General features: G+C 40.9%; 1 protein-coding gene across 1 annotated transcript; it reads right to left on the bottom strand.

Moving 5' to 3' along the window:
• Positions 1–12146: 12146 nt before the first annotated feature.
• Positions 12147–19234, bottom strand: LOC131233066 (large ribosomal subunit protein uL5c). Its single transcript, XM_058229653.1, has 3 exons — positions 18833–19234; positions 15178–15378; positions 12147–12653 (listed from the first exon to the last, which is right to left on the bottom strand). The coding sequence occupies exons 1-3, from the start codon at positions 19217–19219 to the stop codon at positions 12318–12320; spliced, it is 924 nt and encodes a 307-aa protein (XP_058085636.1). The 5' UTR covers positions 19220–19234; the 3' UTR covers positions 12147–12317.
• Between the last annotated feature and the right edge of the window lie 451 nt (positions 19235–19685).

The following is a 19685-nucleotide window of genomic DNA, read 5'->3' as shown; positions in this document are numbered from 1 at the left end:
GTGGTCCACATAGGATTTGACTCTACCTTATTTTTGGGCCCATGCCTTGAAATAAGCTGATAAAACGGATGGACGGCGTGGATAAAACATATACCCATGTTGGACCCACGGAGGCTTGACACCTTGCTGGCTTGTGTTGGATCATCAGACAAACCTCGAAAATGCAGGCCCCTGGTCCGAGCCGGACACACCGTATATTCGGAAGGAGGTTTGCTAGAAGACATCCATAAGATAGGATGGAACTGTAGCCCTTGGATTTGTTTTTTTTTTTTTTTCTAATAATCCAAACCGTTAATTTGACAGGGCTGCCCTTGGATGGGCCATTCTCTTGACAAGCTAGGATTAAAGATTTCAACCCTTTGATTATCCAAAGGGTATGTTGAATGTCCATGTTCTAAGCAAAAGAACCAAATTGTGCTAAGTTTAAATAATCCAATCGACAGCTTATAAAAGTGGGACCCATCATATATATGGTTTGGATTATTGGAAGATGGCCCATACTTAAAAGGCTAAATTCCCTACGTACGGTATTGTTATACGCCTGGTTGTATGGACCGAACCTCTTTGGAATGTCAATATGTTATGTGTATAATGAAGAGAAAGATCTCGCATCTTTCCCACCAAACCGTTGCTTATGCCGGACATCTGAGGCATATGTGAGCTATCGGCCCCACCATGAAGATCAAGGGTCTATGAATTCATGCCCATCACGAGCTTGATCGGATATACTGTACCCTGAGTCAAACCATCGGCCGGTCATTGGGTAAGATGATTTTCCTGCCGGATGTATGAATAGGGCTGGTTTTTCACCCGCGTGGTGATCTTCATGTGGGTCCCACTGTTTAAATGGATCGGATTTCCTCCGCAGCTTGCACATTGAAGGGAACATGGGGCTGTATGTTAAGTTAGCATAAAGCCGGCTGTAGATAATCTATTCTCTGTGATGAAATTGATGTGGTAAATCCCAAGTGCATGCAGATAGAGGTGTACACGAATCTAGCTAGCTCGGTTGGCTCGCTCGACTCGACTTGAAAATGCTGGATTTGACTTGGTTTGAAGTTGAGTTTGAGTTGATTTTTTGAGATTGAAAATGAGTTCAAGCTGGGTTCGAGTTGGCCCAGCTCGACTCGGCTCGGATCGAACCAATTTAGTGACTCGATTGCTTTTATATTGATGTAGCTCACCAAGTGTTTGATGAAATGACTCAACAAAGTGTGGCTAGTGGTAAGGAAGGTATGTATATGAAACTAATATCCTTTTTTTCTTAATTTTTATGTTGCGTTGAAGGTATTTGATAAAATATCTGTAAAGCCATTATTGTTGTTCCAAATATAATGAGTCAAAGGTGAACTTGGCTCGATCTTGGCTCGAACTGGCCCGAGTTGCTAACCAAACGAGCCGAGTTGGCCAACAAGCTCAAGGACCGAGCCGAGTTCGAGCTGAGGTCAACTAGTGGCCAAGCCAAGTCAAGCTAAGGCCAGCTCGACTCGGTTCAACTCGATGTACACCCCTACATGTAGACCTTGGATGCGACTTAGTCGACTAGGTGGTACCCTGACCGTAGGGCCCACCTCAATGCATGAGTTGTATATCTACATTGTTCATCTGTTATGTGAACTCATTTTATGACATGATTTAAAAAATAAAGCAAAGCAAGTATAAATCTTGGTTGGACCACTCCATCAGAAACATGGTGAATGACTATTAAAAACTTTTTGTGGGCCACAAAAGTTTTAGATAAAGTTGATATTTGTGTTTTCCTTTCGTCTAGGTCTGTGTGACCTTATCAACAAGTTATACAGGAATACACATTATAGTCAGCCCTAAAAAGTTTTTAACGGTGGGCATTCAATTACCATTGTTTCCTGTGATGTGGTCCACTTGAAATTCATATCCTCTTCTTTCTTTCTTTTTCTTTTTTTTCTTTTTTTTGCTGTAAAAAAAGTTGGCAAAATGGATGGCATCTAAATATACAGCGCATACATCGAGGTAGGTCCTAGGGTTTGGGTGCCACCCTGATAGCTCATTCTAGGATCACATTATAAGTCGCGTCCTCTAGACTTTGAGCTGAACTTTGCACTTGATTTGGGCTGTCGAGTCCAAAGCCTAGGCCTAGGTTGTGCTCCATCTACACCATGTTGGCTAATAGGGTATGTGACGCAAGGAAGGTGGATCACCATCTTCCTCAGGGATAACTAGGATTTCACATGGCTTCTTTAGACTCATCATTGAGATTCCTCAAATCCACAGTGGATGGAAATAGAAATAACTCGTAATAATTTAAAATAAAATGATTGATGATTTAAAAAAATGAATTTACAACACTTTGAATAGTGTACCTAAACTTAGGAAGGAGTTTTAGACTCAAGCTCCCAAAAAAACGTGATTTATTATAAATAGTAAACTTACTATTTTAAACGATCATGATTCCTAGTAGACTTCATGATTTTTGCCCAAAAATATTGAGTGTCGATTTTAACCTAACCACTTTATTCTTTGAATTCTTCTGAGCCCTTTTCATGTTGGGCATGGCTCCTACAACTTTGAGGATCAAAAGTTATTATTGAATTAAAACTTACTATTTATAGTTAAAATAAAAATAAAATAGACTTTCAACTGTCGGTCTGATGGAATCTCACAAATCCGGTGTAGGCAACCTGGCATAGCGGGGTTGGATGGGTATAGTAGTTTCTCTTACCCAAAATCATATATGATATGTGGAAAACTCATTCAAATTTGAGAGATATGACTTGTATAAGGTTCTGATGGTCTTGATCACTTCCACCTCCAATCGGGCCTTCTCTTGTCCATCTTTACCATGAAAGTGTTCGCAACCCACTCCACATCAGTATGCTGTCGTGGTGCATGCTGTCGTGGTGCGTAGGCAGGACAACCTAAGTATGAGAATTACACTGGTGAGACAATCCTAACCATGCAATTGGGAGAAATTGGATGGTTTGAAATAAAATAGTAAGTGGTCCAAATGTAGCTAGGACCATTAAGATTGTGATCATGTGACTTGTGAGGCATGCCCTGTTGACAATGTAGATGGTCCATCTGGTGTATAGTCAATGAGGTGCTTTTAGCGTTTTAGAAACTAGACCTGGACCTATGCATGTGTGGGATCACTTGACTGTATGCTTTATCATGTGCATAATGTTATTATTCAATTCATATATATGCATGGCCACACGTATTATGAGTGGCCTGAATTTGGCCAAACAAGTGATATTAGGAGTAATGTCGGGGTATGTTGGAGTTATACTCAACTTAAATTGATCGGACACTTGGGACCCAAGGCGTCAGACCGGTTAGATTAAGATCAATCTGTGATGGTTGATTTGACTGTTTAATCACTAATGTTACAGCTATCAAACAATTTAAAAAGAAGAGAATCGGTCTTTTGAAGCTTGATGTTTTTATCTTAAACTAAGGACTTTTCTTTAACCGTGATAGAAATATTCAAATTTCTTAATAATGTTATATAGTGGGCGAATGAAATTAATAAATAATACTATAAAAATAATAGAATCAGCAAAAGAAAATTAAGATAAGCAGAAAAATAAAAATATTTACTCATGAATGTCCGTGGACAAAACAATCAAGGTGTATAGTTTGCAAGAAGTGATTGTCCTAATCTACCTAGCAAGGCTCAGTGATTGGTGGTATTTAACAACAGAGTTTATAAATATTTAATTCATTCTTAAGGCATACTGCAACGTTGTCATCGAACAATAATGAATTTAAGGTAAACTTAGTATTTTAGATTTGCTGCAACCTTGAGGGACAGAAGTAAAACATTTAAGTTAAAGACATAAAATTAAAATAAGCAACATTGTACTGCAGATAAAGATTGATGGTATCTGGTTAGTGGCCAAAACTCTTCATTAAATGCTCAACTTAGAACGTAATAGTTGAGTCAAGGTTTGATTACTAGCTTTGAAGGTTCAAAGTTAATTAAGAAAGAATCCACCTTGTAGCTTTTTATAGTCTTTCCCATGATATAATATTATTGTATAAGCTAATTAGTTAACATGGCAGCATTTCATTGGTCAACTTAAACTTTGTGGCTAAGTGTAAACACGTGCCGGCATACAACATGGATGTGCTAGTGCGGTGGAAATTCAATACTTGCTTGAGAAATGATTTTGACTGTCGACTATTGATTAGATGGACAGAACTGTCAGGTCAGTGCCACCACATGAAATATATATATATATATATATATATATATATATATATATACACACACACACGCACACACCCCCACACACGCAGGCCGTGGGATTTCACCACCGTGGGTACTCGAACCCTTGACCCGGTGTTGAAACTCCAGGGAGTCTACCGCCCGGGTAAGAGTAAGGACCCTCTACCGCATGAAATATATTTTCAACTTAATGGACGGTCGAGATAGTTCGATTGGACTGTCCAACTGCAACTAGCTAGGATAACTATAACATGTACGTGATGTAAGAGCATTGGAGCGTGTATGCTTGCAGCCAGCGGTGCAATGTATATTCCCACGCATAATTCTATGTTAGTTTTGCATGGAAACGGATTAGCTACTCCCTCGGTGTTCTGTGGGCCTCATTATGATGTATATGTCACATCTATTCCGTTCATCCATATTTAAAGATCATTTAAGGGTTTAATGCCAAAAACGAGAGGAATATAAATCTCAGTTGGACCATACCACAGGAAAACAATAGTGACTGGATATCCACCATTAAAACCCTCCTAAGGCCCACTGTACTGTTTATTTGACATCCAATCTGTTGATTAGGTCATACGGACCCAGATGAAGGGAAAAAACAAAGATCAGCTTTATCCAAAACTTTTATGGCCCCCAAAAAGTTTTTAATGGTCTACGTTCATTCAACACTGTTTCCTGTACTGTGGTCCAATTGAGATTTGGATATATCTAATTTTTGTTTTTATATAATAAAATGATCTATAAAAATATATGGACGGCATGGATGAAACAAATACATCATGGTGGGGCCCACAGAGCTCTGAACACTAGCCATTGGCTGGTGGCAGGGGGAGTAGCCAATCCGTTCCCGTTCTGCACCGTTTCAAAAAGGATAGTGACTCTTCAACCGTACACTTGGCATAGTTGTACTGAAATCCAGACCGTCCAAATCGCTTACACAACCGTGGATAGAGTATAACTGGAGACCACTATGAGAAAATAATGTCAACCGTGTAATTTTTCCCTTTGAATTTGGATCAGTTGTAACCATTAATTTGATGGCCAGTAATTGGATGGTTAGGATTGCTTGATAATTATAATTTTAGAGATATTCTCCATCTTAGAATCCACGTTTTGGATGGGATGGACAGCTGTTCGTCAGTTTCAGAAACTAAAATAAAAGTCCAAGTCAGCACCTTCCATGTAAAAAACATCAAATTAATATTCAACCACTCCTTTCTGGGTAGGACTGATTTGCCCCTCGTCTTTTCGTGAAAAAGGCGTTATGATTCACTTACCATGGTGAAAATCTTGAGGAGAAAATAGTAAACACGTGACCTTAGACAGAAGCTGTGAACATGAGCGACCAATGACTTCCCACACAGGCAAAATATGGCACACGTGCGTTGGTCCCATCTGCTCATCAGGTGGGGGCCACCGTGCAAATGGACACATCAGCAGTTAAGGTGGTTAGTCGATACTCTGATCAGTGGTCTATTCAATGCGTGCATGTGGGCTATGATGATCAGATATTCAGATATTAGCTTTTAACAAAGCACATAGGTTGAACTGCCTAATGAACGGCTTTGATCTCACACACGTATGAAACGTATGTGGGACGCAGTTTGGGTACTACCCCACCCGAGCTCGGCACAGGCTAGACCTATGAGGGGCCACCGTGATGTATGGTTTATCAACACCGTCCATCAATTTTGCTATATCATTTAAGGGTTTAGATCCAAGGCTCAAGTAGACCATAGTAGGAAGCAGTTGTGATAAACCTTCCTAGGCTCATTATAATCTTTATTTGCCATTTAATCCGTTGACATGATCACAAAGATCTGGATGAAGAGAAAACACAAATATCAGCTTAATCCAAAACTTCGGTTTTTCAATGGTAGGAGTTTAATCTCACTTTGTGGTGAACCTTGGATCTGTTTCATTTTTATGTTTCTACCATAAAATGTTATGTTAAGATAGATAGACGGTGTGGATAAAACCTACGCATCATGGTGGTCCCTCTGCTTGTGCAGAGTTGGGGCTACCTACCTTGATGTATGTACCAAGTATTCTGTATCTATGCCGTTCATCTGTTTTTTCAGATTATTTTAAGCATTATCCCAATAATAAAGCAGATTCAATTATTAGGTGGACTGTAACATGTGAAATAGTGCAAATTGACCATTTATGGGCTAAAAGTTTTGGATGAAGCTGATATTTGATTTTTCTCTTCATCCATACTTATGTGACCTTATTTGGATGAAAAATAAATACCATGGAAACATTAACATGGTCACTAAGAAGTTTTTAATAGTAGAATCCCCACTGTTTCCTATGATATGGCCCACCTGATAATTGGATCTGCTATATTTATGGGATAACATCCTAAATTGATATTAAAAAATGGATGGATAGATGGATACAGAATACATACATCAAGGTGGACCCACCCACGGTAAAGGCCGCACCTTCTTGGGTGAGGCCGGGGAAGTGGATTGGTTGGTGTACCACACCATAGAATGCAATGTGTTGACACCATCAAGATCTGTGGGCCCCACTATGACATATGTGTTATATCGAAAGCTGTTCAACCAGTTCGTAGTTAGGCTTGAGCTCAAAAATAAGACAGATCCAATGATTAGGGGTGTACATCGAGTTGAATCGAGTCAACTCGGCTAGACCACTATCTAACCTCAGCTCGACTCGGTCCTTGAGCCTGATTGGCCAGTTCGGCTTGGTGAGGTTAGTAGCTCGAGCTAATTCGAGCTGAGTGCACCCGCGCAACATTTTCATAAACACATGGACTATACCTTCAAAATTTCATTGTATGTAAAACAACAGCAGTGATTTTATCTGTATTTTATCAAACACCTTCTAAGCAACATAAAAATCAAGGAAAAAAAAGAGAATTTGTTTCATATACATACCTTCTTTGCCACCAGCCACACTTTGTTGAGTCATTTCATCAAACACTTGGTGAGCAACATCAATATCAAAGTACCCGAGTCATCGAACTAGTTCAATTCGAGTTTGATTTGAGTTGTGTTTAATCTAAGTCAAGTCGAGCTCGGCCAGCTCGAACTTGGCTCAAACTCATTTTCAAGCTCAAAAAATCAGCTTGACTCGGCTTGAACTCAGCTTTGAATCGAGTTGAGTCGTGTTTTTTCGAGCCGAGTTAAACAAGCTAACCGAGCTAGCTCAGTTCGTGTACACCCCTACCAACGATTGAGTGGACCACACTGCAAAAAATATTAGGATATTGGACATCTACCATTAAAACCTTCTTTGGGTCATATAAGTTTTTGATAAATCTGATGCTTATTTTTCTTATTCATCATGTCTAGGTGACATTATGAACAAGTTAGATGAAAAATAAATATTATGGTGGCCTACTAATGTTTTAATCAGTGGAAGTCATTGTCCCATTGCTATTTGTGGTGTGGTCCACTTAAGCTTTGCATATGACTCATTTTTTGAATCATGCATCAAATGGATAGAAAATTTGTATATGATAAATATATCACCGTGGCGCCCACGTAACTTTGATATGCTTCCAACCTTCCGTACATTCCGTGAATCGAGACGCTCGCGACCTACACATATCATCTACATTGGTGGTGTGTGGTACACCAGCTAATCTGCTTCGAGAGGCTGGGGTCTCACCTAATGCGCTCTCGGTTGGGACTAGCTATGTGAGCCGAGTAGCAAAGAGGTGCACTCATACGTTTGCTTATGACGTACGTGGGAAGTAAAACGACGACACATTGTTGACTTTTGTGTTTTAATGGGTATTAATAGGCCACCACTAATTAAAGCTATAAAATTATTTAAACACTATGATTTTTGGACAATGGCCCGTTAACTACTCGAAATATGAAATTAATGGTTTTTTTAAATTGATTTTTATGTTAACAAATGTCCACCAATCCGGTGGTCAGATAATAAAATAAGCTTCTTCTTCTTTTATTATTATTATTATTATTATTATTATTATTATTATTTTATTTAACATATCTAAACTGAAAATTATAATTTAGACTGCTTAATTTAAATTAACTTGTGTACCATGTATGTATTTTTAAAGTAATTTTTAATGACCAATGGACCACCCAAGTATGAATCAAAGCTTTTCCCTTTCAAAAGTCTATTTTCAAATGAGGTAGACGATTAGAGCCGGAATGTGGTAAACTCATGTTGCTTTGTTACACTATCATGCAATCAAGACCATATATAGTAGGACTCAATTTAGATGAAAATCAATTTAAGTTACTCATAAATCATATAATCCCAACCATCTAAACAATGGCCTTTAATTAGATAATGCAATGGAAACAACACTAACAACCCTTTTTGTCGATGCCTAGAAATGAGTTCATCTCATTTTAGTTAATAATAGTCTCATATTAGAGATCTCAATATCTGATATATAACATGTTGATATTAGTAGTACTTATGAATTAGAGATTAAGATCTCTAATATATAATTATTATTAGCTAAAATTAAATAAATTCATTTTTAGACATCTATTGGACAAGTGCAGGTGGCTGAAAGTAAAATTATGTGATGGGCATGGGCTATTAATAACAAGCATGATGATTAGTCAAATATCATCCACCCATCCGTAATAAAACTTGTTGCCAACTGTCTAAATTGGTAGAGAGATGGCTTTACCATATTTCGGTTCTTCTTGCTCTGCTAGATTATTAGATTATTGGATAGGGAATTGCCGACTCACGGTACACAATTTGAACGTAAGTCTTTTCCTTTCCCACCAAACATCAGTAAGTCTTCACCTTTCCCACCACAAAATGCACTATTCATATTGATCATTGGAGCTTCTTTAATCCAAATCATCCATTTTTATACGGCGATTTTGAGAGTTGCTTTGATCAGTGTGAGTTTCCTGTGTAGTCATGAAATGTGGGTCAAACCTAATGGACGGTCCAGATTGATGATATGATCATCCACGTATCTATATGGATGAACTCAAAGTAACATTACATCCTCGGACCACTGAAGAAATCCATTATAATTATACGATGAAAACGAAACCAATAGGGTTGTTAGAAATGTCAACCGGTATATTTTATTTTATACCTTGGCAAACATGGAATACACGAATGGTAATCAGGACTACGATATGGTACGATCAAGATGCTAAAACCTAAAGTAGCTGGACAATTATGACCATCCAGTTGTTACGAAATTCGCTGGTTGGATGTAGACCGTTCCTTGGTCAGACCGAATGGCCCCTTGTTTGAGGTAACTGATCAGATGGTTATCCCAGCCTAAAGATCCCAACCAAATCAACGGTCACGATCAGCAAACACAACTGCCACGTGTATGATGAAGATGTACCCGAGAAGGCATCATGCACGCGTCACCCGCACGGTAGGATTTCAAAAAGGGTAATAGAGATCTCGATCACAAGCACAAGATGCCACTTTTTTACTTTCTATAGCTTTGCAAGGATGGGTTGGTGGGATGGTCACGAGATGTAGGGTCTGTATTAAAGGCCTTGAAATCATCTTTTTCGACCTTATATTTAGAATAGAAAGTACTGTGGTTGGGTGGCTTGCCACGCTATCCTTTCTGGTATTACGTACGTAGCTTTCCATGCACACGTCCCTCACTGTACATGCAACACGTGTATGGGATGATAGCCATAAAGTAAAAGCCCATCCATATGATGGCCCACGAAATCAATGCTTCCTATCATCCTACATGTGTTGCAAGTGTTGGCACGTGTTTAGGCTACCATAAATCTTTGTAGCCTAGGGTAGGGCTGAAAGTCGGGCGGGCAACCCAAGGTTCCTATACCTCAATCCTAACCCAACCCAACCTCACTTAGGGTTGGGAATTCTCAACCCAAGCCTAACCCATGCGGGCAGGTTGGTCAGGTTAGTGGGGTCGATAAGTGCTAATATTTTTGTTATTACATTAGCCTATTATATTTTCAATATATGTCTTATTTTTTATACCTACTATTTTATTAATTATATATGTAATTATTCACGGTAAAGAACTTCATTTTTTTTTATAAACAAGGGAGCTAAAATATAGGATAATTTCTCCTTTAAAAGTTATGTTGTGTAGCACATAATTTATTTGGGAGAGAGAAATTTAATTTATCTTATTATCTTGACTCATTGGAAATGACGTGAGCCAATAAAACCCAGCGGCACTAAGATTTCCTGTGCCTTCAACACAAACAATCTGGACTCAATTATAATCTATAAGTAACTTATATTTTGATGGGGTTCGGGTCGGGTTGAGTCAGGCAACCTGAGACCTCAACTCAAGCCTGACCTAAGTTTTATTGGGTTGGTGTTTGTATAACCCAAGCTCAAGACCGAACCCAATACATCCGGCCCGAGCCGAACCCAATGTTGGGTTGGTCATGGGTTGGTCGGGTTGAACCCGCCTGACTTTCATCCCTAGCTTAGGGTGGCAATGGGCCATAGAGGACCGATCAGGCCATGGTCAGTCCTTTAATTAATCGAGGTTGAAAGTTGGGAATTGGGGCGAGTTAGATGGATAGTGGGTTCAGCCCGGGTTAGAAAATGTGGACCTTTTAAGTTAATGGGTTGAGCTCGGTTTGAACCCCACCCAACCTGACGTGCCCATATAACCTATGATTCGGCGAGAGACCTGGCCCGACAATCGAATAAGTCGGGTCAAGTAGGCCTTTGGGCTTGATGAATTTTAAGTGGGTTGGGTTGAGCTGGAATTCTAGGTGTGTCTTGTAAATTGGTCAGGCTGACACACACATAACCCGTTGCCGTGCTTAGTCGGGTTTGAATTTTAGGCCCATCTTGATCCTCCAGCCTAAAAATCTGGGCTTGGTCAGGCTTAAAAATCCATGGATGTGACTCTCCAAGTGTCCCAATGCAACTAGGATCACTTGGGTCTGGGTTAACCTGAAACAGACTAACCCAATGACAAGGTCCACAGGTTTGGGTTCGGATTGAGTAAATTCGGGTTGGGAAAATCACATGTATTTGGGTTGGGTTGGGTCTGGTTGGTTCTATAGGACTTGGGGTCATTTGGGTCAGGTCAGGTCAGGTCAGGTTCTGTGTTGGTTCTCTTGAAGTCGGGATCTTCTAATTTGGGAAATTTTAGGGGAATGGTTCATCCATGTTGGAGGCATCAGATCAATGGATTGGATAAATCAACCATGAGCCCTACATCTACAAACTAAGTAATGGAAGGAGGGAACTCCTACAAATATCAATACTTCCCTGTTGATAAAAGCCTTCAGATCTTAGTGGAAACACCTTCACCACTCAAATTTGCATCATCTGTTCTTTCCCTTTTCAGAGGAATTTATACGATCCTCCTCAACCTAAGTGGAGCCTAATCACATATGGAATCAGATGATCATGTCCATAAAAAGTGAACCCTAAACCCCAAAGATTCGATGCGTCCATTAAGATTCAATTGAGAAAGATTCATTAGAAGATTCCATTGCCCTAAAAAAGAAAGTAGGGCCCATGGTCAGGTCGTGCGCACAGATGCAATCTATCTCCTGAATTGCTGAAACTGGATGCGCTAGACCCTAATCAGATTTGAGACTTGCCTCCCCGACCCTTTTTGTGAAATCCAATAAAACGACGATTCTGACTAGATACAAGAATTGAAGGAAATAAAGCCTTTCAATCCCTTTCTTTTAGGTTCCAGGCTCATATAAAGCATCGATGGTTATGAGGAAAGGCAATGTCGGGCAAGTCCTTTCCAGAAAAGGTCATTGTTTTAGGCACAATTCATTGGCTACATCAGACCTTAGTTATCCAACATTGGCCCTTTTTTCTTTCAGTGGACCGCTGTCGTCTCTTTTGTACAGTCCATTTTATCTCATTTTTACTCTCCATTTGCTGGACCCAAATCCAAGCGTGGAGAGATTATCATCTCCACAGGACTTTTGGGCTGTATTTGATCATTTCTCAATAGATATGCTAAACAATAGCATCAGATCAAACTATTTTCATCATATTTCCATGGCAACAAAGTGTTTAAATCAAATGATGAATGTTCTGTCAAAACAAATGATACACCTGACCCTACAGACATTTTCAAATAAACAGGATCAATCTATTTGGCACCTCAGCTTACTTTCAATCCTCACTACCTTCTTCCTTTCGATTTCGAATCGTAATGGTGAGCCTTCTTCTTCTTCTTGCGGATCACCACAGTCGGACCCCCGCCCTCTCTGAACGGCATCCCCATGAGGGCGAGCAGCCTCTGAGCTTCGTTGTCTGTTTTTGCTGTGGTGGTTATGCAGACATCCATCCCCCTGGGCTTCCCAAGTGCGTCGTACCTGATTTCTGGGAACACGCTCTGCTCACGCATGCCAATGCTGTAGTTGCCGTGCCCATCAAAACTGTTGGGGTTCACACCTTGGAAGTCCCTAGTCCTCGGAAGCCCCAAATTTACAAGCCGATCCAGAAACGAATACATCATCTGGCATCAAATAGAGGAAAATGCGCACTCTCGAATTAGTTGCAGATGACACTAAATCACAGGGGCACTACTTCATTTAGTAGAAGATGAGGAAAACGAAAGGTAAGTTCAGAGCAGGAAACAGATGATTTAGTTCATTTCATAGAAGAATCAGAAAAGCCATATCATGAATGGAAACTTAGAACAGGAAACAGAGGATTTAGTTCATTTCTGAGTAGAATGGGAAAGGCCATGACATGAAATGGAAGCTTAGAGCAGGAATGAGGATTTAGTTCATTCCCTAGAAGAACCAGAAAACCCATATCATGAAATGGAAATTTAGAGCAGGAAACAGAGGATTTAATTCATTTCATATAAGAATCAGAAAATCCATATCACGAGGATTTAATTCATTTCATATAAGAATAGGAAAAGCCCATATCACGAAATGGTTGTTTAGAGCAGGCAATTGAAGATAATGCCCATCATGGGCAACACAATAAAATCCATACAGAAGTCAAAGCCAGCGTTTGGATGCGTGTCATTGAATTGCTAATAACTAGTTAAATTGAGTGGAAATGAACAAATTGTAGTTTACTTAATATTCACAGTGAGGATTTAACCCTTAAAATGGCAGTTCTGTTCCTTCTAGGATCAACTTCAAAGTAATGAAACTGCAATTTTAAGCCTAGTTAGTTGCATGAAGGAGAGGAAAGGTAATTACAATTTGATCATTTCTACCAAAATGAACTATTACACAATCCATTTCAACAGTGCATCCAAAAACGGCCAAAAGCTTTGAAAATCATACAAAACCAATCTATTGATTAAAAGAAAAGAGAAGGAAAAACTCCCAAAATAATGGCCAATTTGGACAATGCAGCTGAGAAGCTTCATCCCACATTCCGGGGGTTGCGGTTCAGGGTCAGAAAATTTCACACCTAGGTGGGCAAACCCACAAGCAACCTAATGTCATTTTAGTGAGTGAAGAAAAATAACCATTTCGCCATCAGCAGATTTGCACATCAGAATCTCTCTCTCTCTCTCTCTCGTTTTTAACATGTATGCAATGGTGTATTACACCATTCTTGGGTAAGCATGCTGTTCTATTCTGCTTTGTATCTTTTTTTTTTTGGTTAATGAATAAAAAACGAAACAGGTCCTAATATAACAAAGTCAACCATGATTTAGGGCTTATTACAATGAAAACAACAAAATGAAGATGAAAAAATGGAAAAAAAGAAGAAGAGGAAGTGATGGACGAAGATGAAACAATGGAAAAAAAAAAAAAAGAGTGATGGTTTATCCCTTCTTCTGAATTTCCCAAAATAGTTTACTCCACTTCGATTTATCAAATTCCACTCAAATCTAGTCTAAAATTAGTTTCTAAGCTTTCTCTATGGTTGAATGAAGAAAGAAGTGGAAAAATAGGGGAATTCGAAAAAAATAAAATCAACATGGGGCCTTTATGGTCGAATCGGCCTGTGTAAACCGTAACAGCCATGTCTCGGTGCTGACAGAGGCCAAAGGTCCATTTCTTTCTTAACGGACTGTTTCACCCCCATAGCATGATAAAGGAGGGCCGATACCATCAAATAACAACCAATATGCCCATCAAGCAATGGATATTCAAAACCATGTCTTCATGTTAATGAACATATCTGTGGTTTGAACTTCAAGCACATGCATTCTATGGGGAGAGACACTGCAGAATGAAGCACATCCTGATTGACCCCATTGAGTTAGGCGCACTAGCATGCAACCAAAGAAGCTTACTTGATTTGGGCAGGCCCCACCTCAGGGGGCCAATGAGAACACACGACATTGTTCCATCACCATGTATCAGTCCCCTTAACTATAACAAAAGGGATGATGTTTCTTTTACCTGATGATTAGCAAAGTTTGTTTCTCAAAAGCCTCTGGGTAGGCAGTTCTAAATTACTACACTCGGATGTCATGAAAGATCTGGGTGGGCTCAACTCAATGCTTTTCTACCAAATCAATGTCAAGGAGGTTCCCAATGGGACCTAGAAAGTAGAAATTTCTGATTTGGAGCAGAAAAAGTGGAAAAGCAGCTTAATGTGGTTCCTCTTTTAGTACCGTCTCAAATGCGGCAGAACAGGTAACAATCCACACGGCCAGATTATTGAGCCTCCTTGAGATTTGTACATCCACCCACACCCTACAACATACATTAAATCATGACAACATCACAGTTCAATGAGCGGTTGAACCAGTTTGGACTAACTGCTCACTCCATGGGTTCATCAGCTTCCAGTCCAGTTTTAGAAACACTGGCGATTGCCTATTAAAACTTGAGAGAAATCGACAGGGTAATACAGATACAGAAAAGTGCATGCTTAAACAGTATTATTATTATTATTATTATTATTATTTAAGATTTAAAACGTTTTTATTTCAAACAAGAAAAAAGGAAAACAAATTTGAAGTACGAGATGTAGTAGAAAGAAATACCTAAACAATCTTGAAGATAATAGAAGGAAAAACAAAAATACTAATTGTAGTATTAATGAGGAAAACTCACATTTCCTCTGAGTGTGACTGCGACACCAACGGTCTGACCCTCCCGGAGCTTGAAGGTGGCGATAGACTGTCTTGCACGTGTCTTCACTGGCCTCTGCCCAGTAATAAGTGATAAATCCTTCATTGCTTCTTCTAAACCCTTGTTATTCTGTGCGATTTCACCCATGCCACAGTTCACCACAATCTTCTCAATCTTCGGGACCTGCCCAAATTCAGATCCACCCCCATATTCACTTAATTTTAAAAAAAGGATATGGCAGAAGAACTATTCATACCCTAGTACTAACTTATCTTCTTTTATTTATTTTTACGCACGCACCCTCACACCCACACACACCACAATGGGTACTCGAACCCATGACCTTAGTGTTGAAACTCTTATGAGTCTACCAGTAAGCCATGAGTAGGGGCCCAACTTATCTCTACTATATATAATGGCAATAGCCTTGGAGATCTTTGTCCTTGCAATTAGTCTTCACAACATTGGTTAAGAGAGGGTAAATTCATCATAAAAATGTAGCTATTTGGTTGGGAATGGTTGAAATTTTACCGCACAAGGGATTAAATAGATTATACCCACTTCATTTCACTCCTTTTAATGCGTATAGCCTACCTGACTCCCTCACGCACGAAGAGTCTAATTAGGGAGACAATGAGACAGGTCTTGTGGGGCCTGCCCTAATGACAATGTGACATCAACTCCGTACATCTGTTGTGCCAACTCATTTTAGGATGCTATCGAGGACTGGGCTGGGCCACAACAATGGAAACAGTGAAGATGGGCTTCCACTGTTCCCTTCTGTGTGTGTGTGTGTGTGTGTGTGTGTGTGTGTGTGTGTGTGTGTGTGTAACACGCGCCTGAATGTAGCCTCACCTTTCCCTCCGCCTCTTTCTCCTTTCTCTCTCCCTTCTCTCTCTATCCCAATGCTCCACATGCATCACACGTACCATACCCCTAGCAGTATTCAACACCATGCTTTACTAGCTCACATGTGTGCACAAGGCATGTCATTTACGTGCAACTGCATGTGCCACATGTCACACATCTTCTTGAAGCTATGGCACAAAATCAGCCCGGTCAGGTCAACAGGTAGACAACAATGTACAAAAGAAATGGATGGGTAAGTTTTCCTAAGCTGTCCAGTTATTTCTAACATTGTGTAGCACTTGGCAAGTGACCCTGCCTGATTTCCAGACCAAGGAATGTACATTGTGGAACCCACGTAATGGACAGATTGGATCTCATGCCCATGTGCCACACAGGCACATAAGGTCCTTATTCACTAGTGCAGGCTTAGCAAATCTCTTGAACTCTTCCCTCCCATGTCTTCATATCATCCTCAAGATAAAAAGAAAGACTGATTTCCAAGTTGATGCATGGTTGGTTGTCCACTGGACCACATCAGTTAGTGGCCTATGCTGAACTCCATCTAGGGGTGTACACGAACCGAGTTAGCTCGCTCGACTCGACTCGAAGCTGAGTTCAAGCTGATTTTTTGAGCTCGAAAAAATTTCGAACCGAGTTTGAGCTTGCCCGAGCTCTACTCGACTCGGATCGAACCCCAACTCGAATCGAACTAGTTTGGTGACTCGGTTACTTTGATATTGATGTTGCTCACCAAGTGCTTGATGAAATGACTCAATGAAGTGTCGGCTAGTTGCAAGGAAGGTATGTATATGAAACAAATACCATTTTTCCTTGATTTTGATGTTGCCTATAAGGTGTTTGACGAAATACTTGTAAAACAGTAGCAGCTGTTTTACACAGTGAGAAATTGAAAGTGCATTGCATGTGTTTGTGAACATGCCGCAGAGGTTTGATTTTGGCTCGAACTGGCCCGAGCTGCTGACCGAACTAAGCCGAGCTGGCCAGTCAGGCTCGAGGACCAAGTCGAGCCGAGTTCGAGCAGGCCAGTCGAGGACCGAGCCGAGCCGAGTTTGAGCTAGACAGTCGGGCTTGAGGACCGAGCCGAGCCGAGTTCGAGCTGACCAGTCAGGCTCGAGGACCAAGCCAAGCCGAGTTTGAGCTAGGGTCAACTAGTGGCCGAGCTGAGTCGAGCTGAGGCCAGCTCGACTCGGTGTACACCCCTACCTCCATCACATCTACAAAGAATCCAATTGCTTATCTGGTGAGCCCCATTGAGGATGATCAATGGCACAAAAACCAAACTGGACAGTGAGAATGGCCATGAGTTCATATCAAAGGGGTAAGTCCATCCAGATCGTCCGCACAACCACACCACAAGCTATTGTCGTTAATCAAAGCTATTCATTCATTGGGCTCCACCATATAGTACACATCCCATTGACCGGAAAAGCCGGCCCATCCCATCATGGCCTGCAACTGGATGGTCAATACTACAAAGGCATCTAAGTTCTTCAAATGAATGGACAAGACTGTCTGGATTGTACAATTCTTCACCATACACGAAGAACCCACCAGATGATTGATTATGATCGCTGAGGATGGGCACATGGACTGCTACTACTATTTCAGAATCGAGTCGAACTGAGTCAAGCTTGGCACAACTCGACTCGGCTCGGCCACTAGATGACCCTAGCTCGAGCTCGGCTTGGCTAGGTCCTCGAGCCTGACTGGCCAGCTTGGCTCGGTTCGGTCAGCAGCTTCGGCCAGTTCGAGCCGAGTTTAAGCCAAGATCGAGCCTCTGCGGCATTTTCTCAAACACATGGAGTGCACCTTCAATTTCTCACAGAATGTAAAGCAGCAGCATCAGTTTATAAGTATTTCATCAAACACTCAGTAGGCAACATAAAAATCAAGATACAAGGGTATTTGTTTCATATCCATAACTTCCTCGCCACCAGCCGACACTTCGTTGAGTCATTTCATCAAACACTTGCTGAGCAACATCAATATCAAAATAACTGAGTCACCGAACTGGTTTGATCCAAGTTCGATTCGAGTTGGGGTTCGATCCGAGTCGAGTCGAGCTCGGGCAAGCTCGAACTCGACTCTAAATTTTTTCGAGCTAAAAAAATCAGCTCGACTTGGCTCGAACTCAGTTTCAATCTGAGTCGAACCGAGCGAACTAACTGAGCTAACTTGGTTCGTGTACAGCTCTGATCCCTGAGATGGGTGCATGGACTACTATTTCAGCTGGTCTCTAGAACTACCAAACCGGTTCTGTAGAAGAAAGTTTAGGATCCAAAGTGTCTCCTACATTCAGTAACTCAACAAGTCCTTGATTGGTCCACTTTGACGACTGATCTGGACCGTCCAATTAACCTTCCCCCACATAGATGAGACGTTGCCTAGAAAAAATAAAAACCCAGTTTGAAGCCCATTACCATCTGCTCCATGGCCCATCTTAGTATGGACAGAAGAGTTTAAAACAACGGCCAGATAAAAAGGTCCATAGACCGAGTAGTTAGAAATAGCCATTTGCTGCGATTTTTTTACCATCATCCAATCGAAGATCCAGATTGATCTCCAAATCCGCTGATCTTATGAATTACGGTATCATTCGATACCATTTAATCAGCCGTGTATGGCACTCAGTGGACTACTATTTCGTATAGTACTCCAAAACCCCATAAAAAATTTTAAAAGAAAAAAAAAACTAAGAATTATAGAAGCCTAGTAAACCCTAGAATTACATACAAAACCCTGAAAAAGCTCATAATTACAGAAATACCTCGTGCATGTTCTTGTAGGAGAACTCGTCCTTGAGTAGAGGAACGACCTTCTCCAGATAAACTGCTTTCAGCCGATTCACCTTCTCAACTTCAGTTTTCTCTACCAGCACGATTCCCGATGCAGACGCCCTTATTGAAAACCCGCTTCCATTCCGCCGCTCGGCGTTTCGGGTCTGTATCCGTGCCGGTATCGCCGAAATCCGATTCCGAAATGACACCGAAGAAGGAGAAGGGCATATCGCAAGAGAAGCCATGGGAGAGGATATCGGCTCCTTCCACTGGCTAAGAAGGGTAAGAGGTAAGTATATACCCTTCTTGTTTGTTATTATTACGGAAATGCCACTCAGTTCCGTGGAAGTACCGCAACGGCCTGCACTTTGTCGCATTTGACTTAAGTGTCCCTGATAATTCCGGTGGCCACGGGATAGGGGTTTGATGCGTTGAGGGTATTTTCGTCATTTTAAAGGATTTAGGAACTCTGGGCGGGACGTAAATTACTGGAATAACGAGGGTCTGGGCAGGAGAGACTCGCTCTGGTTTCGCAACGGATAAGGGGCAGTACTTGAGACTTGAGAGGTAGTTTCCTATACACGTGCCAACTCATCCGACACGTGCAAGATCGAAGCCGTCGATTATGGAGGTCAACATTGTAGATAATGTAGCCAGAAGTCAGGAAAGATAATACCCAGGTGGATGACGCATGGCTGCTGAATGTGGGCCGTTGGTGGTGTTGGCATCACCGTCCATTGTTGATTTAAACATGGCCCACCTGAAGAGAGGCCGGGCCTAATTATTGGGCTAGTTAGGCCCACATGATTAATGTACTGGATCTTGCATATGGGTGCAATGGGT

The sequence above is a fragment of the Magnolia sinica genome, chromosome 18, assembly GCF_029962835.1.
Source record: "Magnolia sinica isolate HGM2019 chromosome 18, MsV1, whole genome shotgun sequence".
NCBI classification, from domain to species: domain Eukaryota; kingdom Viridiplantae; phylum Streptophyta; class Magnoliopsida; order Magnoliales; family Magnoliaceae; genus Magnolia; species Magnolia sinica.
This window is presented reverse-complemented; position numbering and strand designations above follow the sequence as displayed.

What these genes read in the sequence shown, in the direction of transcription:
- LOC131233066 (XM_058229653.1), bottom strand. Translation starts at nt 19,219, where the DNA reads ATGCGACAAAGTGCAGGCCGTTGCGGTACTTCCACGGAACTGAGTGGC. An exon ending in CCTACAAGAACATGCACGAG is followed by an intron (nt 15,379 to 18,832) that starts GTATTTCTGTAA and finishes GAATTTGGGCAG; the next exon opens with GTCCCGAAGATTGAGAAGAT. An exon ending in CAGTCACACTCAGAGGAAAT is followed by an intron (nt 12,654 to 15,177) that starts GTGAGTTTTCCT and finishes ATTTGATGCCAG; the next exon opens with ATGATGTATTCGTTTCTGGA.